Here is a 25,316-nt window from a genome sequence, read left to right on the forward strand (position 1 = left end):
GGTCCAGAGAGGCAACGCTGCAAGCATAATGGGTACGTTCGGGCGGGGTTCGCTTTCCGGAGGGCTTCTTGACGCCTGATATGGTTTTTATATATATAAAAACCATATGGTTTTTTGTATTTTGACGTATTGTAGTATAGGTTTTTAATTTGAATATGTTATATATTTTATTAACATTTTCTATGATTATATCTATTTCGCTTCAGGCAATGCACATGGCGTATGACAGCGGTGGCCGTGTTAGATCTCTTTATCAGACTGACTAATATAATTGTGAATCTTGTGATTAATACTACTTGTAGTTTTAACTGGTTGTAAAATATATTTACATCTTTCAATCATGAATAAGGATTCAAAGAAAAATCGACCTTATTATTGCATATACTGTTATTGTTTTCAAGATATTGTCCACAAACTTCGTCATTCATGCCGTTGTATAAGACCAGGTACGCTCAAAAGTGACAGCCAACATTTCAAGGTTATCCCAGCTGACGTCATCCCACCCTGCGTTGCCATTTCGTAAAAAATAAATTACCCACGACCAATGTTTTTTTTTATATTTACTTGGCAAGGAAATTTTGAACTTTTATTAAAAGATTTACTTACAGTTTTAATTATTTTTATATATGTGACAAGTAATAGTAATTAAATACATTAGTAATTCGCTTAATTTGCAATAATAAAATGTACTTCCTTGGAATGTTGGAGATACCAATTTAATGGCAACACAGTGGTAACACTTATGTCATCAATGGGCTATCAATGGCGGCTTGTCATAGGATTGAGCATATCTGGTCTTATTATACCATGATTCATACCTCACAAATCATTCATTGCCTCTTTGTTATCGCGAAACTACAACTAACGACCACGCCAGCGGGGTCGGTATCGGGGAGAGTCGCCTTTCTATACGTAGTTATTATTCCTTATTCTATCCCCAAACGCAAAATCCCGACCAAAAAATTTCTCTACAGTGCATACTGCAGAAGGAAACAATCAAAAATAAAGTTAATGCCACATACAATTGAATTTTATTTTGTCACAAGATTACATTTATTATCGAAATGGCTTTAGTACCTACAGGATGTGTGGATACAGTCTAAATCAGTGGTTCCCAACCTTTTTAATGTCACTACTCCTGTGAACAAGTATGGAAATTCAGTTTACCCCTAATTTAAAATAATTAAAACCACACAAATTCGACCGAATATTATATGTTTATTATGTAAGTAAGCAAATGCACGTTTAGGTAATTAGTAAAGTCATCATCATCAGCCGTATGACGCCCACTGCTGGGCATAGGCCTCCCCCAAGGATCTCCACGACGATCGGTCCCGCGCTGCCCGCATCCAGCGGCTTCCCGCGACCTTCACCAGATCGTCGGTCCACCTTGTAGCGGGCCTACCCACTGAGCGTCGTCCGACACGTGGTCGCCATTCTAGAACCGATGGCCGATGGGGCGGAAAGGTTCTAGAATGGCGACTAGTAAAGTAATATAATATAAATATCGGAGTTAACTAGTGTGAAGGTTGAAATTGCTTTGCATTCGCAAGTTTGACAATATTAGGTTCGGTTTCACTCAACGCGCATCTCATGTCATGCTCAACATTCAGACGGTTTCTGGCTTTTGTTTTTAATGTAACAAGTGTTATAATACTATTTCGTGCCATCCCGTGTTACCCTAGAATCACCATTTTACCCCTGAGGAGGTAATTACCCCCGGGTTAGGAACCACTGGTCTAAATAGTATGTATGTATGTACGGGTACACTTTGGTACCATGTCACATTAACTTTTTTGACAAATTGAACTGTAAGTCTCATTAAATGTCAAATATGTTAGTGCGACAGAGTCCTAAAGTGGGTACATTATATTGCTCATGACTGTACAGGGGGGTTAAATGGCCACATCGAAGCAATTCATCTAAGAGAGCAATATTGCTATTTGACATTTGTTTGATTGTGTTGTGTATCCGAATTACTCTTCCCTTTCAGTCACTCCGGTTATCTGTCTCGCTCTCTCCGTTTGCCGCTAAAAAGGCTCTCGACTGTGTTTTATTACTTTTTATTATCCTCATAACTAAACGGATTAATTATTTCGGCGTTTTATTGAAGATATAACAGATTGCGTTGCGCACTTGCTTTTATAAGCGCAACTGTCAAATAGCAATATTGCTTTCTTAGATGAATTGCTTTGGTGTGGCCATTTTAACCCCCCAAGAATCAGTATTATTTACTAGTTTGGTGCGAGACGTGTACATAAGAAGGCAGGGCTCACATCTCTTCTTTTTTCTCCTTCCTTCTTTCTTTTTCTTTCTGCACTACGACTGAAGGTGCACGGCAGCGTTTCTCTTCTCGCACTCCTGCGAATAGAGCAGCTGGAGCATCTTGATGTCTCCGCGGCTGAGCGCCGTCGCGTGCCCGATCATCAGCAGCCTCTGCCACAACTTGTCCTGACAGAGAACATCAATCAATTAACCAGGCCCAGTAGCTGAGCGTTGGGCTCATGATCCGGAGGTCCCGCGTTTGAATTCCGGTAGGGACATATCACAAAAATCATCTTTGTGATCCCCAGTTTGGTTAGGACATTACAGGCTGATCACCTGATTGTCTGGAAGTAAGATGATCCGTGATTTGGAAGGCACGTTAAGTCGGTGGTCCCGGTTACTACTTACTGATGTACTTAAGTGATTAATCGTTATATCCATGTCAGGGGCCTTTGGCGGCTCAATAATAACCCTGACATACACCAGGGTTGATAAGGTTGGTAATTCACCTCATAACCCACACGATAGCAGCAGAGCAGCATAATGTTACTACATCACTAGTGAATACAATAATGATACTGATGTTACAATTTTGAAAAGCTCCTTGTACTTCTATTTTATTGTGCCCGCAAGGGTCTATGATGTGAAACTCATATGTAACTTACAAACTTGTATGGTCACGAGCATTAATATGTATACACTTTGGTACCATGTCACATTAACTTTTTTGACAAATTGAACTGTAAGTCTCACTAAATGTCAAATGTGTTAGTGCGACAGAGTCCTAAAGTGGGTACATTATATTGCTCATGACTGTACACTATCATAGTACGCAAATAAAGAATATTGAATATTGACTTGTTGTAGATTTGCCGCATATGGCATTAACTACTTGGCCGGACAAATGGGCAGCGGGCTCACCTGCAGCGGGTGCACGGTGGTCTCCCCGAGGCGGCAGCCGCCACACTCGTAGTTGGCCGGCGCGTGGGTCGCGCTGTTGAAGTCGTACGGCAGCTGCGGCATCCACGCCTCCTCCGGCATCTTCTCCAGCAGGTGCTCCCTACCTGCGGACACGTGCGGGACATACACTGTCATAATATACCATGCTTTACACGTTTGTAAAAATACAAGCGAGCGTGTGTGCGTATGTGTTTGTGTATATGTGTGTGTGTACGTATACTACTTGTGCGTGAGTGTGTATGTGTGTGTGCGTGTGTGTGTATGTGCGTGTATGTGTGTGTGCGTGCGCGTGCGTATGTGTGTGTGTGCGCGTGCGTATATGTGTGTGTTGTCGTATACTTTTTGTGTGTGTGCGTGTAAGTGTGTACGTATACTTTTTGTGCCTGAGTGCGTATCTGTGTGTGTGTGCGTGCGTATATGTGTGTGTGTGTGTGCGTATACAAGTGTGTGTGCGCGTAACTCGTGCGCCGGTCCATCGACCCCGACGCACCGTTGACGACGTTCCTCCAGGTGATCTGCACGTAGTTGTCCCTGTCGTACCGGTTGGACATCATCGGCACGCCGAGCGCGCGCAGCAGGTTGTTGAGGACGTGCGCCTCGTGGCCCGGCGCGCCGTGCGTCATGCGCGCCAGGTTGATCGACTGCCGAATAAATCAACACTTTTTTTTTATTTATTTATTTTCTTTATATCCTTAATCTAAATACATAGTTTGAATGATGCCGTTAAACCACAGAGGTTTGTCTCGGCACCTATTCGTCGCATTAAAACAGTGCACTGTCGTACCGAGTAGGCATAAATGCCAATCAATGCGGCGTACTCTCTCTATTATTTTCTATTCGCGTATTCTCTCTCTCTATTTAAGAGCTGCGCTGCGGTGGAGTAATCGCCATTCCTCTCTTCTTCCCGCCAAAACCTTCACCTCCCGAGAAATCATGAATTTTGCGATGGAAAATTCCACTTGATATCAACTCAGAATCATGGTCTGAATCATCCCTCTCAGTATTCGATGTCACTTACGCGGGATCATTCAGTCCATGATTCTGAGTTGATATCAACTGGAATTCCCTGTCGGGAAATTCATGAAAATTTCAGCGTTTTTTTTAATTATTTTCCGTTCCATACTGCGACGGAAAATTCCACTTGATATCAACTCGGAATCATGGTCTCATCCCTCAAAGTTTTCGTTACGATGTCACTAACACCCTGTATTGTATATTTGGACGTCTGGAAAGTCGCTCATTGAGTGTGACCTGGTTTTTCTGCTGGAAGCCGTACGCCGGTTCAGGCTCGCCGTCGACGGAGAACCAGAGCAGGCTGTTGGGCGCCAGCGCGCCGTTGTCCGCGTGGTACTGGAACACCACGCAGCTGTCCTGCTCTATCACTGTCATTGCCTTCTTGAGCAAATAGTGGCCGGGGGCGCCCACTGCAACCATACAATAAAGAATAATACTACGTATAGAACTGCAATATCAAGTGGAATTGTCGATCGCAAAAGTGTAGAAAAGAATTGAAATTTTTTTTAAAAAATCCGACGTATAATTCCACTTGATATCAACTCAAAATTATCGTCTGAATCACCCCCTTAGTATTCGTTACGATGTCACTAACACCCATAAACATAAACAGCCTATATACGTCCCACTGCTGGGCACAGGCCTCCCCTCAATCAACCGGAGGGGGTATGGAGCATACTCCACCACGCTGCTCCACTGCGGGTTGGTGAAGGTGTTTTTAGGGCTTATAGCCGCGACCAACGACTGAACGCGTGCCCTCCCACTAACACCCATACCTACCTATATTAGTTATAACAACTTGTACCACCATGACCATTGACCATTACCATTATTATTTGACCATTGTACTGTGTTCATGCAAATAAACGTTCTATCTATCTATCTTGGCCGGACAAATGGGGATGCGCTCTGTCCGGGAACGTATTAAGGATATAAGGGGCGCCGTACACGGACTGCTCGAGCAGTTAGCGGCTGAGTGAAATACACGGACCGCTCGAGCGGTCGGCGTCAACTGCTCGAGCTACATTACCCAACTGCCCGAGCAGTTCAGCGATTTTCTACCACAGTCGAGTCATGGATTCCGACGAAATGAGACGAGACAAACAGACGCCGCGAGGCCGCAAAGGGAGGGAAGTTGGAGAGCTGTCGACTGCTCTAGCGCAGTCAACGGCTCGAGCAGTCGGTGTATGCCTCGCAACCGCTCGCGAGCGGTCGACGGCACGATGGAATTTCATCATGCAGTTGACGGCTTGAAGCGGTCGCGACTGCTCGAGCAGTCGTGTTTTTTTTTTTTTTTTTTTTTGACGTGACTTATTGTAGATTTGCCGCAGATGGCATTAACTACTTGGCCGGACAAATGGGGAGCGCTGAAGGCTCTCACCCGGTACAACGTTTAAGACAACAGGCCTGAGGGTGCCCAGTTGGGCGCGAACCTCGGCTCAGGGCGTCGTCTGAGAGGAAAAATATTTGAAAGAATTAATCGACCCTAGTGGGTCGATAGCGATAAGCGCTGAATGAAGGAAATCGTCGACCACGCCGGCGGGGTCGGTATCGGGGACCTGAAGTGTTTGGTGTCGCGAGCTGATTGGCTGCCTCTATGGCTAGAGTAATCGGGTCGTCGGGATCGTATATTACGTCCTTCGGACGCCGATACTTTACAGTAGCAGTCGTGTGTACGGCAGCGGATGAATGACTATAGTTCACCGCGCGGCCGCGGCTTTAAGCAGTCGGTCTTACTTTAAGCAGTCCGTGTACGGCGGCCCTAAAAGACAATACTAACACAAATCCTCGTTTACTCCGTACATGACCAAGCCCAGGGGCCACAGGTAAGGCTGGTAGAAGTCCATGTTGGTAGCTACATTATCTCCGCCAGCGCCGATAGGGACCATGTCAACCATGCGCCGGCGGGGCACCGGGTTGGCAACCAGCGACTCACACTCGTTCGTATAGTGAGAGTTTATGTGGTTGCGGTCGGCGCGGGTGAGCAGGTTGTTGGGTTCACGCTCCTGCAACCGCCAACTTAATATTAATTTGAGCGATTATTCATTTAAAACTACCTCCATCTCTTTCTTCCGCGTATAGTAAGTGCAGGACGGAAACAATTTAAAGGCACTCACATTAAAATTAGGTTTAGTTTGTGGCCATAAAATAAACCAGCAGAGTTAAGTTGGTAGCACACGTCAAACGGGTTGCATATCAACAGGTTGCCTATTCGATTCGCTCGGGTTCTTCATATTTCCTTTTTTAAATTAACAACTGTCATTGCTGCCAATCGTCCGTCCCTCTTTTCGCAGGATAAGAAAATGAAAGGTACCTACATATAATTTAAAATACGTGGTCCAGTGGTTGAGCGTTGGGCTCACGATCCGGGGGTCCTGGGTTCGAATCCCGGTGGGGACATATCACAAAAATCATTTCGTGATCCCTAGTTTGGTTAGGACATTACAGGCTAATCACCTGATTGTCCGAAAGTAAGACGATCCGTACTTCGGAAGGCACGTTAAGCCGTTGGTCCCGGTTACTACTTACCTACTGACGTAAGTACGTAGTCGTTACATAAGCCATGTCAGGGGCCTTAGGCGGCTCAATAGTAACCCTGACAGGGTTGATGAGGTTGGTAATCCGCCTCACAACCCACACGATAGAAGACTTAAAATATAGTTAGGAGGTTACTCACCTTTTCTTGATACTGCTTGGTCAAATCGAAACTATTGACATTCACATCTGGAATAAACATTTATTATTACACGTACCTATTAAGCTTATAATACATTATATTATAAGCTGTACGACGTCTGTCCACGTAGATAGCATTCATCATCCCCCTAACATTATCCCGTTTTCCACAGAGTCCGCTTATCTAACCTGAAGATTTGACAGGTACAGTTTTTTACAGAAGCGACTGCCTGTCTGACCTTCCAACCCGCGGGGAAAACCAGCCAACAGGTTAGGTAACATACCTCCGAAAATGCATTTCTCGGGAATATGAGTTTCCTCACGATGTTTTTTTCACCGCTGAACACGTGATAATCATTATGATCCAAACATGAATTCGAAACAAATTCGACAATCATTGGTTTAGGTCTGTGCTAGATTGGAACCTGCGACCTCAAAGTGAGAGGCTAGCTTTTACCAAGAAGCGATAAGAAAATGACTGTATTACTAAAATAAAATTACTTAGATGTAATAATACGAATTGGAAAAAGAAAGAAAAACATGAAACAGTAGGAGTAGGGCCCTGTGCTGTGAGGTTTTCTGGCCAAGTCTTTCCCTCAGCGACTCAGCTTCCGATGTGGTAGTAGTTTTACAGCTAGTTACATAATATGTTATATACATTTTTGACGTTCAAAAAGCGCTAACTAGTTATGTAAGCCAATTTTGAAGAATATATATTTTTGATTTCTTTTTTGAGATGTGGCTGCAGAAATCGGGGCCATTAGGTATACTTAATACTTATTTTTATTAAAAAAAAAGGTAATAGTTACCGGAGCTGTCAATACTGGCCCGTAGCATGTCGACGGTGATCCGCGCGATGTCCGCCGGGTTGATACACTTGTAGCCCACTGTCATCTCCTGTACGAAGAATGTGCGTGAAGAAATGTGAATGTTCAAGGGAAAAAAGCATCATCTGGAACTCTTGCGGCACAGCGACCACGCCGCGCGCGACTCGAATTATATCGAGAGCTTAGATCAATACCCGTACGTCTATCTATGTAGACTATGTAGATCCTGACACACTTCTCTTGCTTCCTCCACATTCATCAATCGTTTCACGCACGCCACCCACTAGGGTCGATTAATTCTTTCAAATATTTTTCCTCTCAGACGACGCCCTGAGCCGAGGTTCGAGAGCAACTGGGCACCTCTCAGGGAGAGGAAAATATTTGAAAGAATTAATCGACCCTAGTGGGTCGATAGCGATAAGCGCTGATTGAAGGAAATCGTCGCCAGCGGGGTCGGTATCGGGGTCCTGAAGCCAGCCCTACCCACACCTTAAGAGTATTTAAATAACATGATGATATCCAAGTACCCACCACGTCCCCCCCGGTGAAGTTGTACGCGGCAGGCTGGCAGTCCTCCGTCCTGTGCCTGTTGCGTACAACCAGCCTCATCGACTGGTTGTACGCTGGAGGCGTTTGGAAGAACTTGAGGCACAGCTCGCGCTGGAGGCGCACGAACGTTGAGGATATCACCGACTGCGAGTGCGGGTCTGGAAGAGGGGCTCGTAATCAGGCCTCGTTCGGTAGACTATACAGGGTGTTAGTGACATCGTAACGAATACTGAGGGGGATGATTCAGACCATGATTCTGAGTTGATATCAAGTGGAATTGAACTGAAAATAATTTAAAAATCACAAAAAATTTCATGCATTTTCTGACAGCATATTCCACTTGACATCAAGTAACGAATGCTGAGAGGGATGATTCAGCTCATTACTCTGAGTTAATATCAAGTGGAATTTTCCATCGCAAAGAATCGCATCGTATAGAATTGAAAATAATTTAAAAAACCTTAAAAAATAACATGAATTTTGCGACGGAAAATTCCACTTGATATTAACTCAGAATCATGGTCTGAATCATCCCTCTGAGTATTCGTTACGATGTCACTAACACCCTGTATACCTTCTCCTTCTGCCTACCCCTTCGGAGGTACAGGCGTAAACTTACCATAATCCGTCTGGTTGATAATGTAGTGAACTATTCCTTTAGAGAAAAGCGCGCTGTGACCGCACCCCAAGTATAAAGCTATGGTCAAAATTCGCAACATCGCGGCACCCGACACGCTAGATGTTAACAAAAGTATTGAACAATAAATATTATACCAATTTTTATTACTGCGTAAACGAAATTGGATGTGTACATATTATTATTATAAATAATGTTATTATATTGCGCAAGTGATTTTTATTTCTGGTTTCACATCAGCGATAACTTTTCACATACTGCATGTACTATAAAAACAAATCAAAGAATGAGACTTTCAAGGCCACGTTCCTCAAAATCAATACAGATGGCGCTGTAGAGATTTTCCTTCGTTCAACCTTCTAATTTCATGGATAACAGACATATGCATCTTTTATCTTTATTTTTGGGTATAAATGGCCATTTTATTACACCAAGTGTTGGGGCTAGTTCTTGATTGTGCAGGGATTCCAGAATAAAATGCTTCACGATGATTGACTTTCACTGGTTTATTACGTTAGTTGAATTGATACTTTATGTGGTGCGTGGACGCGACGTAACGCGTCGCGCGCAACGGTTGATCGGCGAGTGATCGAAGATGGCGGCTCGGCGCGGCGGGCGGCGGCGCGGGGGCATCGCGGGTGTCGCGGGGGACGCGGGCGGTGACCGACGCGGGCGCGGGGCGGTTGTCATTATGTGCGTGAACACCAAGGTACAATAACATCTTCCACCCATTATTTTTCTGTTAGGTAGCAACATAATTCTATACATAATGTGACCCAAATATCAAGCAACAATTATGTTTATATAATACTTCTGCCATTTACATTGTATTTTGGAATAATTATGTACCCGAATAATAAGAAAATAGGTAATTATCACGTTAAATCTGAACAGCGCCATCTACATTGTTTTTGGTGAACGTTGCCTGGAAAGTTTCTCACTGGCTTTTGGTGGGCAAGTCTGTGCCCACCACATTGGGAACTACGGGCGTGAATTATTGTTTGTAAGATATTTTTAGCGATAGGAACAACTTACATACTCACACTTACTTCCCCTATTTCCCATCGGGGTAAGCAGAGGCTATGCTTCGAGGTTTCGATCCTGACACACTTCTCTTGCTTCCCCCACAACCATTATTAGGGACAAGAAATTCGATTATTATTTTTTTCGTCAATAATCGTGTATTACAGGCATAATGTAACTATCACAGGTCGTTGTCTATATAAATATCACAGACGTTTTTGTATTAAATACATTATAGGCAACCAGTGGTGCTAATTCCTGTAAACACCATCTAATTTTAAATTATATCTGTCATTTTCTTATCCGCCGAAAAGGAAAGGGACGGGTAATCGACAAGCTTACAATTTATGGAACACACTTCAATTTTAAGCAGAAATCTAAAACAACCGTTTATAAATATTACATCGGTCTATAACCCGACAGAGTTAAGTAGACAGCACGTCAAACAGATTGCATACCAGCGTGATGCCTATTTTATTCGCCCGGGTTTTTCATTCGTTTTAAAATTAACTTGTTGACAATCGTCCGTCCCTTTCCTTTTTGACGGATAAGAAAATTACAGGTACAACTTAAAATAAAATTAGGTGTCTGCAGGAATCGGGGCCAAAAACAGGCTGGCTCGATTTTTTTTATGAATAGCAAAATTTTAATCTAAATTATGTTCTTGTTTTTCTTTTATAACATAATTATACGTAACAATGGATGACGTATCACAATGTGTATTGATGACGTCATAACTAAAATATTCCCGTACAACTTCCATCGAAAGCTCTCGTTTAACTAAACATGCTTGATGTTTTACGTTTACACATGTTTATGTTTGTACATGTTTATGTTTGAACATGTTTATGTTTACACATGTGTTACATATGCCTACTATAAGACTATTGCCGACGCAGCAAACCCTTCGTTAGCGTTAACATCTAGATTGAGGACAAGCGACGACACGTTCCGCAGACTCAATATTATTTCCCCACTATTTCGACATTTACTTTTTGATGTATAATTTTAGATTGTCACTACTTATTCTTGTATCGAACAAGTTAGGTTCTTTTAGTTTTAATTAATATAAGTTTAAATATTGTAATTTCAATTACTGAAATTAAATAGTTTTATAAATCATTTCGGTTTTTTTTCGATCCTCCGGCAGCAGCCTACGTAATTGGCGCAGTCGGTAGGATACTCACGAGTAGATCCGTGGGCACCATAACTCTTCGCACATCAAGAGTGATCGCCGCAAATCTCTCGGGTTGCTATTGAGCTCCGTTCCTGAGTATCCTGAATCTACGAACCAGCTGCCGCCAAGAGGAGAATCCAGACTTCGATTCAAGAGAGGAACCAGAGATGAGATATATGTGAGTACACTTGAACTGTTCTCGTGTTGCTTGCTATTTTTACCCCCTAGTTCTCTTTAGTTTTACACAATTTTTCATCCATCGAAAAATTCCCTCCCGCGGGAACCTGCATCTCGACAGGCTCGCCGCCACGTAGTAGATAGTAATAGGATAATAAATCTAAATTCATTAGGTAAGGATATAAAAATGGCAGTCGATAGAGATAATGTCTACAAAGCACTGCGCATGGTCCCGGAGTTTGATGGGAACCCGAATGTGCTCACAAGATTCATTAGAATCTGTGATCAGATAGTAATCGAATATATGAGCAATGATCCAGGTAGTGAATTAACTAACTCGTGTGTATTAAACGGAATACTTAATAAAATCACCGGTTCCGCAGCAAGCATTATCAACTCCAATGGGATTCCTGATAATTGGTTGGGTATTCGTACGGCGTTAGTTAATAATTTTTCGGATCAACGTGACGAGACAGCACTGTACAACGACCTCTCATTAGCAACGCAGGGTAATAGAACACCGCAGGAATTTTACGCGGAATGCCAAACCTTATTCAGCACGATAATGACTTACGTGACATTACATGACTCTATACAGACGACTATTGAGGCAAAGCGAACTTTATATAAGAAGGTCGCTATGCAGGCATTTGTTCGAGGGTTGAAAGAACCCTTAGGGTCCCGAATACGGTGTATGCGTCCCGAGACCATCGAGAAAGCTCTCGAGTATGTGCAGGACGAACTTAACGCTATGTATTTGCAACAGCGTAGTGATGTACCAAGGTCCCAATACAAGCAGTCCACCCCGTCTAATCAGAATTACCAAGCGCCGCCAATACCATTCAACTGGCCAGCCCCTATGGCACAACGCGCTATGCCACCCGCGCCTCAGCCGTTTAAATTCCACGTTCCACCAAATCAGCCGCAACTTCGTATGCCTACTCGTACGCAACAAATGTTCCGCGCTCTACCACCTAATTACAACCCCAATAGTAACGTGTTCCGGTTACCACCCAAAAATCATTCACCGCAAAACTTTCCTAAACCCATGAGTGGTGTACAGCATTTCGTCCCTAAACAGTTACCCCATACTATGATGACAGGACATGATTGGCGTAAATCAGGCAATCCACCACCAACAAGTTATTTTAAAACCCGCGAAATGAACATGAATGAGTGTGCAAGTCCCGACGATTCATATTACAATTCCGAGTACTACTGCGAACCTGAGTACGTTTACTACGCGGATTACGATAATACTTATCCTGTTGAATATGACACCAGTGCATATCGTTGCGATACGACAGACAATCAGCTGAGCGATGAAGGTCAACCACAGCCAGGCACCAGACAGGTTGAGCAGGATTTTCAGACGGCTTCGATATTAAAAAAGCCAAAATAGAATTAAACTTGCAAACTCAACGTCAACTGCCGTACATAAAAATTTCAAATCCACCACTTAAACTTTTAATAGATACCGGTGCAAATCAATCTTTTATTAGTCCCGAAGCTGTTAAAAAATACTTTTCGCAGTTTCCTCTCAACTACGATCCCTTTGAAGTTACGAATGTTCACGCCACAAGTAGGAACGACTATTCTATCACGTTACCTTGTTTCACCGAGTTCAATGACAACGATAGTATCAAGTTATTTGTATACCTACCGTTTTCATGACTACTTTGATGGACTTATAGGATTGGACTTACTGACGACTTGGGAAGCAAAAATTGACTTAAAGCACGGTAATTTAGTTACGCGATCTGCTATAAATCCAATAAGAATGTACAATTCACATAATGTTAACCTTTATGAGGATATCATCCCCGCCGGTACTTCCAAATTGATTCGAATCCCCATTGATGCACCCGACGGTGACGTCATCATCCCACAGCAGGTAATTTGTAACTGTATGATTTACGAGTGTCTAACTACTGTATCTAATAACCGTGGCTATTTAGAAGTCGAAAATACAACGTCAAACGACATTATATTCTCACTCGATCACCCCGCCCGAGCCGAGTTGTTCAACGTAGAGTGCACGCGCACCACACAAGCTATGTTGCGCGAGCAGGACGTGGTATCGCGATTGCGTACGGACCATCTTAACGAAGAGGAAAAAGCTAATCTCACTACTCTTTGTTCCCGTTACGCAGACGTTTTTTATATCGATGGTGAAGCCCTAACTTTCACCAATAAAATTAAACATCGCATTAGAACAACTGACGAGGTCCCCGTGTACACGAAAAGCTATCGCTACCCATTCGTTCACCGACAGGAAGTTAGAGATCAGATAACTAAGATGTTAGACCAGGGTATTATACGACCATCGGACTCTGCCTGGAGCTCACCCATCTGGGTAGTACCCAAGAAAGCGGATGCTTCTGGTAAGCAAAAATGGCGTCTAGTAGTCGATTTTCGTAAACTTAACGAAAAGACTATAGATGATAAGTACCCTATACCCAACATTGCCGATGTCCTTGACAAGCTAGGGAAATGCCAGTACTTTACTACCTTAGACTTGGCAAGTGGTTTCTATCAGGTAGAAATGGACCCGCAGGACATCCCCAAGACAGCCTTTAACGTCGAGCATGGTCATTTCGAATTTCTTCGAATGCCTATGGGACTTAAAAACTCGCCTTCCACCTTCCAACGAGTTATGGATAATGTCCTTAGAGGTCTTCAAAACGAGATATGCCTTGTCTACCTTGACGACATCATTGTGTTCAGCACATCCCTTCAGGAACACATGATTAACCTGGAAAAGGTTTTCCAACGCCTTCGAGAATCCAATTTTAAGATCCAAATGGATAAATCGGAATTCCTTAAACTTGAAACGGCTTATTTAGGTCATATCATCAGTAGTGATGGCATAAAACCTAACCCGGACAAGATTTCAGCCATACAGAGGTATCCAATCCCAAAAACCCCCAAGGAAATTAAGCAGTTCCTAGGTCTTCTCGGTTATTACCGTAAATTCATCCCCGACTTTGCTCGCATAACAAAACCTTTTACCCAATGTTTAAAAAAAGGTAGAAAAATCACGTTAGACTCCGACTATGTTAACTGCTTCGAGAGATGTAGAACTCTTCTCACTAATGACCCCATACTTCAGTACCCTGACTTCAATAAGGAGTTTATACTGACCACAGATGCTTCAAACGTAGCTATTGGAGCTATATTATCCCAAGGGCCTATAGGATCGGACAAGCCCGTGTGCTACGCTTCTCGCACTCTTAACGAGAGCGAAATGAATTATAGTACCATCGAGAAAGAACTTCTTGCCATAGTTTGGGCTACAAAGTACTTCCGACCATATCTCTTTGGACGTAAGTTTAGGATACTGACTGACCACAAACCACTCCAGTGGATGATGAATTTAAAAGAACCAAATTCACGTCTAACTAGATGGCGACTAAGACTTAGTGAGTACGACTTCACAGTTGTATACAAGAAAGGCAAGCACAATACTAATGCCGACGCCCTTTCTCGTATTGAGATCCATAATGAGGAGGTTGAGTCCTTAATTAAGGAAATTGAGGAGCTCAGTTCACTCCTAGGCAACCCTTCTGAAAAACCACCGACTCTAGCTGACTCATCGACTAACACCGTACATACTGCTAACGAACATCCCATCCTAGAAGTCCCAATTACAGACGAACCCCTTAATAAGTTTCACCGACAAATCCGTTTCACTGTAGTTAGTGACGTTAAACGTAAACCGGTAATGACTAAGCCATTCGACACTCACACGAGTGTAGCTGTTCAATTGTCCGAATCAAATCTAGAGAACGATGTAGTTAACGCTATAAAAGAATATGTCAACCCTAAAGTCAAAACCGCAATCTTAATAAATCCACCCTTAGCCATGTACTCTATCATCCCGATCATCCAGGACAAGTTCAAAAGTTCTTCTATGAACCTTGTTTTATCCAAGGTTGAACTGGAGAACGTCAAGGAATATCTTCGCCAACAAGATATAATTCGCCATTACCATGACGGTAAGACTAACCACCGCGGCATTCACGAGTGTTATCTCGCTCTATCACGAAGATATTTCTGGCCTAAAATGAAGGAGCACATAACTAAATTTATTAACGAATGTACAACATGTGGACAAGCTAAATACGATAGGAATCCCATTAGACCACAATTTAATCTGGTACCTCCAGCTACAAAACCGTTTGAGATAATTCACATGGATTTATTCACTGTGCAAAGTGAAAAATACGTAACTTTCATCGATGTTTTCACGAAGTACAGACAAGCGTACCATTTACGTGACGGCACAGCTGTTAGTATCTTGCAAGCGTTACTATTATACTGTACTCATCACGGTCTCCCTATGACTATAATAACTGACAATGGAACTGAATTCACCAACCAACTTTTCTCTGAATTTACCCGACTTCATAAGATAAATCATCATAAAGTTCTTGCCCACTCCCCAAATGACAATGGTAACATAGAGCGTTTCCACTTGACTGTACTTGAACACCTCAGAATATTAAAATTGCAACATAAGGACGAGCCAATTGTCAATCTTATGCCATATGCAATTATCGCTTACAATAGCTCTATACACTCTTTTACTAAATGCAGACCGTTTGACTTGCTGACTGGACATTTTGACGCACGTGATACCCTCGACATGGATCTTACGCAACACTTATTGCAACAGTACACGCAAAATCATAAAGAGCAAATGGAAAAAGTGTATGAAATAGTTAACGAATCTTCACTTGCTAATCGTACCGCGTTAATAGAGAGCCGCAATAAAGACCGCGAGCCCGAAGTAGAATATTCACCGCAACAACAAGTTTTTATTAAAAATCCTTTCGCGAGCCGACAAAAAACCGCACCGCGTTATACCCAGGACACTGTTCTCGCCGACTTACCCATACATATTTATACCTCGAAGAAACGTGGCCCCGTGGCTAAATCGCGCCTGAAACGTGCTCCTAAATTGTTACAGAATTCCGCTGTTACTGGTGATCCGTCTGACTCGACCTCAAGAGATAAGACTTGAAAGCCTTGACGATGGACCTGGACTTTTACCTTACAAACTTGGAGCTACTAGACTGACAACCCATTACCATACTTTCCTTCAATACGTACAACTGGACGAGATTGAAAACAAAATTAATCTGTTACAGGCTCAATTACTTACCTACAATTCGCGACTTAGTAACGACACTTACCTTCTATACGAGTTACAAATAACCTATCTTACGAGTAAGCTTGGCAAAGTATTAAGTCAGTTAAGATCATTAGAACCAAACCGCGCTAAAAGAGGTCTTGTAGACAGCCTGGGCTCTGTAATAAAAAGTATATCTGGTAACTTAGACTACACTGACGCTTTGAAATATAATAACGCTATCAATTACTTACAGAAAAATCAAGATAAAGTTGTATCCGAGTTAAATAATCACGTTAGTTTGAGTAAAGAATGGATGTCACGACACAGCAGTGCATTAGCCCAGCTGATTGAGAACCAAAATAAAATTAATGCCACTTTAGAGTTACTCTTGGACAAGGAAACCTATAGAGAAAGTAGTTTAATTAAATATGCGAAATTTGCCCAAATTTTAGAAATAGTCACTGAAAATGTAGAGGACCTTATGTCAGAAATAATTAGGTTGGAAAATACCTACGTTAGCTTTTATTCGTGCCTCTAGCACGCATCATTCTATGATAGATGTAGAAGTGTTAGAAACTATGATACGTAAATTAAAATTAATTTATAATAAAGATCAAATTTTAAACTTAGAATTGAGAGAATATTACGATATGATTAAACCTGGGTTTTATTACATAGATAGGCAAATAGTTATCATTTTTAGATTCCCTATAGTTTCAAAAAGTACTTATGACTTGTATAGACTCTCTATAGTGCCTAATAAAAAGCACTTAGCTCTCATCCCCTCTTATCCTTTCATAGCAATCAATACTGAGAATAAGTTCGTGTACATAGAGGCAGAATGCCCGAAGTTAAATAACTGGTATCTCTGCGAGGAGAACATTAACCACCAGATTCGCACCAAGTCTGACTGTATACAACATCTCATTACTAATCAAGCTCTGGAGAATTCCTGCCACTTTACAGAGGTATCACTATCCAGAGAAGCCATGGAGAAGCTCGATGACCAGCACTACGTCGTGTCCTTCCCACAACCCACGAAAGTACGCCTAACCTGCGGAAGAGAAGACATCAACTCACTGCAGGGAAGTTATCTCGCTACTATCCCCGTCAACTGCTACCTGCGAACACCGGAGTTCACTATTACCAATGATAACGATGAGATAAAAGGCCAGCCTCTGAAACTTATGAAGATACCATATGATGAAGAAAAACGCCCTACCACTACATCTCATATTAATCTCCACTCTATTAATCTCAAGGGATTGCATGAGATAGAAGATAGGATCATGATGGAGGCTCCTCTTCAACTGGAACGAGCGCAACCAAACGCCCTGTATCACACCACTATACCCTTCTACATCGTGATATTAAGTGCAGGCGCACTCACCCTCTACATCGTGTTACGTCGCTACCGGCTATGGCATCATAAGACGATTGAGGATCCAGCATCGCCAGCCCCTGGACGACATATTTATGAAAAACCTGGAAATAAGAAACAACTTCAAACCCTGGAGAACGTCCCCGCAACATTTTCACTGAACGTACTAAAATAGTTGCTCATCATAGGGGGGAGGTGTTACATATGCCTACTATAAGACTATTGCCGACGCAGCAAACCCTTCGTTAGCGTTAACATCTAGATTGAGGACAAGCGACGACACGTTCCGCAGACTCAATATTATTTCCCCACTATTTCGACATTTACTTTTTGATGTATAATTTTAGATTGTCACTACTTATTCTTGTATCGAACAAGTTAGGTTCTTTTAGTTTTAATTAATATAAGTTTAAATATTGTAATTTCAATTACTGAAATTAAATAGTTTTATAAATCATTTCGGTTTTTTTTCGATCCTCCGGCAGCAGCCTACGTAATTCATGTTTATGTTTGAACATGTTTATGTTTACACATGTTTATGTTTGAACATGTTTATGTTTACACATGTTTATGTTTCTGTTTACTTGTTTACAATATGTTGTTTCATCTGTAACATAGTGCTAAAACAAAATGAATAAGGCAATTGTTTTTAACCTTATTTACCATCAGGTATCGACCGGTTAGAACAAGTTTATGTAAAATTGATTCGTCTACTTACGCTAAACTTATATTAGAACAGTCTTCTTTCTTGAGATACAACAAATAAAACATCAAATTCATTCATCTTCGTGTTCAAGTCAAATGTTCTTACAACTACCAATTACACAATGTTCCTTATATTAGAGTACAAAGTACGGTCTGCAACGCAACTGTATGCAAAAATACTCAATAAAAAAAATTGCCACCATATTATCAGCCATGGATTATACTCTGTCACCATACAAATATGACACTCCATACAAAAATCTCATACTAACCGCGTGCCGCATAACGAAGCACACAGTCCAAGCTCTCGCTTACTCCTTAGCGGCTCACGGCCATTTCAGACTAAAATAAGACCCAGAGGGGGTGAGGTAAGCGCCCGATACGAATTGGTGCGGGGGGAGAGGTACCGTTCTATACGCAGTAACGTCGGCGCGGTAACCGAGCCGCGCGCGGCTCGATTTATATCGAGGACTCCGACGAATAGACCCTAAAGTTTTAACTAAACTTCTTTCACCCTAAGGTTGCCTGGCAGAAATTACTGTTTAGCAATAAGGCCGCCTGTTGTGCTTATTTTATTCATATGTTTATGTCCTTTGTAATATGTTGTTGTGCAATAAAGTATTATTGATTGATTGAAAAGACGTAGCGAATGCTATCTACGTAGACAAACGTCGCACGGCTATTGGTCGAAGCCAGAGTTATAAATCGCGCCGCGCGCGGCTCGGTATCCGTGCCACAAGGGCAGAAATTTATGTATCTATTGAATTTTTTTGCCGTGACTTATTGTAGATTCGCCGCAAATGGCATCTACTTGGCCAGACAAATGGGGAGCGCTGAGGGCTTTCACCCGGTAATTTGTGAATAACACGCGCAATCCTTTCACCACTTCAACAAACATGTCACGCCATTGAAGATAAATTGAGTATTTTTGTAGACAGTTTTGTTTTGTAGATAGTTCATAGTTTATTGTGTTGAAACCTCACAATTACATATAGACAAAGTTAAACCGGCACAGACTTTGGCTCAATGATGAAATGATGGGTCCATAGCCCTGAGCATTGTCGTACAACTCGAACAGCGGGGCGGCTACGAGTTTATAGTTCTTGGGGACAGCGAACAGGGCTCGGTCCTGCAGCTGGACGAGAAAGAGCCGCTTGTGCTCCTTCGGCTTGGTGATGTGGGGCGGAATGTACGGGTACTGCGGGGGCTCGAAGTTCGGTCGCCACCAGTTGCCTGCAACGGATACAATCATATGTAAGTACAGTCATGAGCAATATAATGTACCCACTTTAGGACTCTGTCGCACTAACATATTTGACATTTAGTGAGACTAACAGTTCAATTTGTCAAAAAAGTTAATGGGACATGGTACCAAAGTGTATACATATTAATGCTCATGACTGTACCTGGCATATAAAAAATTATTTGTTTTTTTTTTTTTATAAAATTGGTATAAACTTATAAAGCATAATAAAAATAAACATAAAAGTGCCACAACCCTTTTACCTATGTTGACGAATAAATGAATTTGAATATTGATTTTTAAAAAAATAAAAAGAAACTGACTTGTCAAACAAACCACCTCTGCAGGCTCTGCACGGCAGCCGCGCCGCGAATTATATCCACGGCTTCCACCGATAGACGCACGCATCATCATCATCAGGTAATGAACGTCACAACACTAGCTTACATCCATTGACAGATCTAATTCTTACAGTGGCTACCTACTGAGGCTATTGTAAAATGTATTCTTTATTGAAATATAATCACTGGTCGTTCTGTTTATTAGTAGATAGACATTGTACATTCGCCTATTGGTCGAAGCTTAAGATATAATTCGAGCAGCGCGCGGCGTGGCTGCCTCATTCTTACCTATAGTATCCTCAATAGCCCACTCCTGCTTCACACCATCCTGTCTACCGAGAGTTTCGGTGAGCAGTCTCTTTAGTCCATCAATCTCGTCCTCTCCCGGGTTCAGCTCTCCGCCCGGCAGCTTGAAGAATGCTGTCCCCAGTTGCAGCAGTAGTACGTGTGGGAGGCCATGCTCGTGGACTAGTAGCACGCCTTCTACTGACCTGGAACGTATCGTTGGAAGAATTTGTAGATGTATTATAATTTGAATGAGTACAACAGTTCTGAGTGTTCTGACACAACACTAGCTAGCTTTTATTTTTATAAGTACAAGTATTCCTACGCTGCACTATCCCGCTAAGGTTGGCCGGAAGAGATTGCTACTAAGCAATAAGGCCGCCTATGTACTCTTTATATTTCTTTTTTGCGCTCCCTGTGTGTGCAATAAAGTATTTATTATGTTAGCATGACAAAAAAGGGTATTAGCTTGGTTGATGTTGTATCGACTCACATGGGAGGCAATATGATGCAGACTATCAGCCAGAACCCTAAAAAATAATACAATAAACTTAAACTAATAACAAAACAATTATCAGCAACAGACTGTGCTATTCAAAATAAAATATTATGTGCACGTTTCATATAGGTAAGTTGTTTGTTTGCAGATAGATAGGTGTACCTAAGAGTGTTGAGTGGAGGTAAGAAATTGAAAACTTTTCAATTCTAGTATCTACTATCCTATAGTCTATAATTGTATTATTAGTACATGCACACTCAACACTCTTTGAAAATATAGAATTTATGACTTTTGGATTGGATTAACTAGTGGAATAGGAAATCAAAGAATGTGTTTAGCTGTATTCTGAGTGTAAAAGTTGACTCAGAAATTACGATCATTATCAATATATGATCCATTTCGTGCTTTTTATATGAACTGAATACCTTTACTATCATATTATTAAGGGATAAGATTATAAATAACCAAGCAACCTCACCTTCTCATCCCAATCTTTGCGAACTCTTCCCTCATCCGTTGGAAGCGCGCCGGCACCGACGCGTCCTTCTCAAACAGCGGCTCCTTCGTGCCGAACGTGTAGTTCGTCAGCGGGTACAGGTTTATCGTCCTATTCAACGTTAAACTTGCATTACTTTGGCTCATCTGATGCTGCAGTCCCGGTCGCGCCGGCCACGGCTTGTTCCCCTGTTGTCCTTGTACCGCCGCCATTGTTCAACCACTAAATACACTAAATTAACTAATTAAAGCGCAAAATTGGCAGTAAACACCACGGAATTATTGGAAGTAAATGAAAAACGTGAATTTAGCAAGCCAAACAACCGGCGGCCATCATCGATTTAGTGATGTAATGAATTCTATTAGACAGCTTATTTGAATCGATGTGCGGTTTTTTCGACATTTCGATTGACCATAGAGATTTTTTTTTTTTTTTTTGTTTAATTTGCCCCGAGAAGGAGCAGGCAAAGGGACATAGCCATACAGCCTGGTCAGATGAAGTTTTTCTTCATGTATTATTTCTTGAATTTGTTTTCTTTGTCTTCAGTAAATTGTTTTCGAAGGCCGGAGCCATTTCTTTTGTTTAATTATTTGTCTTCATCCATTCTTCATTTTGTCAAATATCAGGAATAAAAGTCTTAAATCGGGTATAGAAGTCTTAAATCAGGAATAAGAGTCTTAAGTCAGGGATAGGAGTCTTAAATCAGGAATAAGAGTCTTAAATCAGGAATAAGCGTCTAAAATCAGGAGTAGTCTTAAATATCTTCAGTGGTTGATATTAAATAATTATAAATTGGGAGAAAACATTCTCTTTTCTTTAAAAGTTGCTGAAGGGAGCGCGGGATTTCTTCAGCAGTATGGTATATTTGCATGAGGTGATCAATGAATAGCAATCTTTGTAAGGAAAAACAACGACATTCAAAAAAGATGTGATCCAGAGTTTGGATGGCATCTTGACAGAAATTACAAAGAGGGGACGATACGATATTAATACGAAAAAGATGAGCATTAAAACGACAGTGACCTAAACGCAAACGGCAAATTATTGTGTAGAATTTTCTATTCAAATATGTGTTACCTTGGGTGAACCAAGGTTGTGATACATTATCTTTAACTTCAGCAAACCATTTGCCTTTATTCTGAACTGTTTCTACCCAAAAAGCTTTAAATTCAACTTTTAGCTGTTTTTTTACCAAGGATAAAATGTCAGTATCGGGGATATAACAAGATGAATTCACATTGGTAGGAATATTTGCAATTGTTTTGGCAAGAAAGTCTACTTTTTCGTTTCCAGCAACACCTATATGAGATGGGGTCCAAAATAAGGTGATTGATTTTGACATTTGAGATAATTTTAAATATTGTTCTCTTATACTGTAAATCAAGAAATGAGTATTAGAATTTAGTTTCGGATTATCAAGGGCACTAAGAACGCTCATACTATCTGTGACGATTAACCAGTTATTATATTCCTGTTTCTCTATATATTCAAGTGCCTTTAAAATAGCCATAGCTTCAGCGGTATATATGCTAGCAAGTTCAGGTAAACTAAACCCACACCCTCCTTTACAATTCAAGTCATAAAAAGCTAAAGATACAGCATTAGAAGATTTTGAACCATCTGTATAGATTTGTCTATATTCTTTAAAAGAATCTAGAGCTAAATATACATCTTCCTTAGTTTTTAAAGACTTATCAATTACTATAGATATTAAACAAAATTTAGACTCGAAGGAACCTAAGTAACATGACAATTTAAAATTTTCGTATAAATTATAATTTTCTTTATAATTTATAATTTCAAACAATTCCTGAGCTATATAAGGAAGGCTAGAACTGTTACCAGAGGAAAAACAATGAATTATTTTCAAGACAAGAGGATGATTAGTTATAGATAGAAGTTTAAGGATAAACTTGGATTTTAAGAACGAAAACCTTAATTTCAACGGAGGGATGTTGCATTCCACTTGCAATGAGATTATAGGAGTAGACCTCATAGCTCCAACAACTATGCGTAAACACTTGTTTTGAATTTTTTCCAATTTTTCCACCAAATACGAGACATTACCAAAACAATAAAAAGCATATTCAAAGTGACTTCTAGCTATAGATTTATACAAATTTAATAGTATTTTTGGGTCCGCTCCCCAATAAGTACTAGCCAAAGATCTCAAGATATTTACAGCTTTGGTTGCACGATTTATCAAGCAATCAACATATTTATTCCATTTGAAATTGCTCTGAAATGTTACACCCAGAAACTTTGTGTTTTTCTCTACTGGTAGTATGTTTTGATTGTATTTTACATTTATGGTTGTTACATTAGATTTGGAGAATAAAATTACTTTTGTTTTTTCAGCATTGATTTCAAGATTTAGTTGATCAAAATACAATTTTAGTTTTGATAAAGCAGAGTTTAATTTGTCTTGGACTTCTATTTTATTGTTACCAGAGGTGTACACAACTAGATCATCTGCAAATTGTAAGTTTTGTACCTTATTACCTAAGATTAAATTTAATTTATTGATGTACAGAATGAAGAGCAAAGGACTTAAAATCCCACCTTGAGATACTCCTTTATATGAGTACCTGGGACCAATTAAAGTGTGATTGTTACATTTAACAAAAATTTTCCTACAATGTAAAAAATTATAAATCCAATTTATCATTTTTGCAGGAATTTGCAGAGAACCAAGAATAGACGCTAATGTTTCTATATTAACATTATTAAAAGCTCCAACAACATCAAAAAACACACAACAAAGGATTCCTCTAGAGGACAGTGCATCATGTATATCCAGATTCAAATGAATCAGACTCTCCCGAGCTGAACGACCACGCCTAAAACCAAATTGATTAAAAGGTAAAATATTGTTGCTTTCTACAAAAAACTCCAAACGTTGTTTAATTAATTGTTCAAATACCTTCCCCACACACGAGCTAAGTGTGATGGGACGATAAGAATCTGCATTATTTGGGTCTTTGCCAAATTTTAAAATGGGAACCAAGCAATCTGTTTTCCACTCATCTGGAATAACGGAATTAAGCCATAAGCAGTTAAGTATATCTAATAATATGTGGAGGATGGATATATTTAGCAATTTAAACATTCTGTAAGTTATAAAATCCAAGCCACAAGCTGTGTCTTTTCTGGATCGAAGAGCTGACTGCAATTCTACTATTGTAAAGGGTTCAATAAGAAAACTATTGTGAGGAGTGATGGTAACAGAATTATTATCAATTTGAAAATGTCTTTGTACTGTATCAGGGGTGTATTTATGCAGAAATCCCTCAAGCCAATTGGAATCAGAAAATTCTGGCGTTACTGAAAAAGTCCTATTAAATTTCCGTATTTTCTGCCAGATTAGTTTCATAGGTGTGAGCCTGCTAATGGTTTGACAAAATTCATTCCAACTATTACGACGTTCCTCTTTCAAAATGCGTTTCTTTAAGGCTTGGGCCTGTTTAAAGTTAATAAAATTTTGGAAGCCTGGGTTTGTTTTAAAAGTAATATAGGCTTGTTTGCAGTCATTAACAGCTTTGGTGCATTTTTCATTCCACCATACTAGAGGTATCCTTTTTTTTTTTAAAGTTCTACTGACAGATGCAACATAACTTCTATCTTGAATTGAACCAATTACAGATTTCTGCACAGCAGTCAAAATAAATGAACAGAATTGATTATATGAATTTTGAATATTTAGAAAATCTACTTGAAAATTAACAAACATTTCACCAACAGTTTTTTTATACAATTTCCAATCTATTGATTTCAGATTGACATGCTGAGGAAAGTTCAAGGAGTGCATTGGAGCACTGACTACAGGATCAACAATTAACTTAACAAGAGTGGGCAAATGATAACTACCAAGAGAATCCGAATGTACCTTCCAATCACAAGACAATGCTAATGAAGCAGACACAA

The 25,316-nt window shown here is 40.7% G+C and overlaps 2 protein-coding genes across 3 annotated transcripts in view; both read right to left on the minus strand.

Annotated features, from left to right (window-relative positions):
* The window catches only part of LOC126379593 (cleavage and polyadenylation specificity factor subunit 5), a 111,122-nt gene extending 89,397 nt beyond the window's left edge, over positions 1-21,725 (minus strand). Inside the window, exons 1-3 of one of the 2 annotated variants that reach the window (XR_007568352.1) lie at positions 21,375-21,725; positions 20,401-20,603; positions 19,376-19,761 (exon numbers count right to left, since the gene is read on the minus strand). Coding sequence is in view for 1 of the 2 variants with exons in the window: in XM_050028409.1 (XP_049884366.1) it covers positions 19,514-19,761; positions 20,401-20,603; positions 21,375-21,604 (681 nt within the window). In the remaining variant the exon portion in view is untranslated. Of the gene's footprint in view, positions 1-18,598; positions 19,762-20,400; positions 20,604-21,374 lie in introns of those variants that run through there. The other variant, XM_050028409.1, reaches the window with a different exon arrangement.
* LOC126379518 (zinc metalloproteinase nas-9-like) lies at positions 1,004-9,040 on the minus strand. The gene is made up of 9 exons (XM_050028306.1): positions 8,911-9,040; positions 8,274-8,449; positions 7,725-7,812; positions 6,917-6,963; positions 6,020-6,245; positions 4,477-4,649; positions 3,716-3,866; positions 3,187-3,329; positions 1,004-2,451 (listed from the first exon to the last, which is right to left on the minus strand). Exons 1-9 carry the CDS (start codon positions 9,008-9,010, stop codon positions 2,320-2,322), a joined length of 1,236 nt encoding a protein of 411 aa, XP_049884263.1. The 5' UTR covers positions 9,011-9,040; the 3' UTR covers positions 1,004-2,319.
* Positions 21,726-25,316: the final 3,591 nt, after the last annotated feature.

The sequence above is a fragment of the Pectinophora gossypiella genome, chromosome 29 (assembly GCF_024362695.1).
Source record: "Pectinophora gossypiella chromosome 29, ilPecGoss1.1, whole genome shotgun sequence".
NCBI classification, from domain to species: domain Eukaryota; kingdom Metazoa; phylum Arthropoda; class Insecta; order Lepidoptera; family Gelechiidae; genus Pectinophora; species Pectinophora gossypiella.

What these genes read in the sequence shown, in the direction of transcription:
- LOC126379518 (XM_050028306.1), bottom strand. Translation starts at nt 9,010, where the DNA reads ATGTTGCGAATTTTGACCATAGCTTTATACTTGGGGTGCGGTCACAGC. An exon ending in GGCCAGTATTGACAGCTCCG is followed by an intron (nt 6,964 to 7,724) that starts GTAACTATTACC and finishes TGTTTATTCCAG; the next exon opens with ATGTGAATGTCAATAGTTTC. An exon ending in GCTTCCAGCAGAAAAACCAG is followed by an intron (nt 3,867 to 4,476) that starts GTCACACTCAAT and finishes TTTATTCGGCAG; the next exon opens with TCGATCAACCTGGCGCGCAT.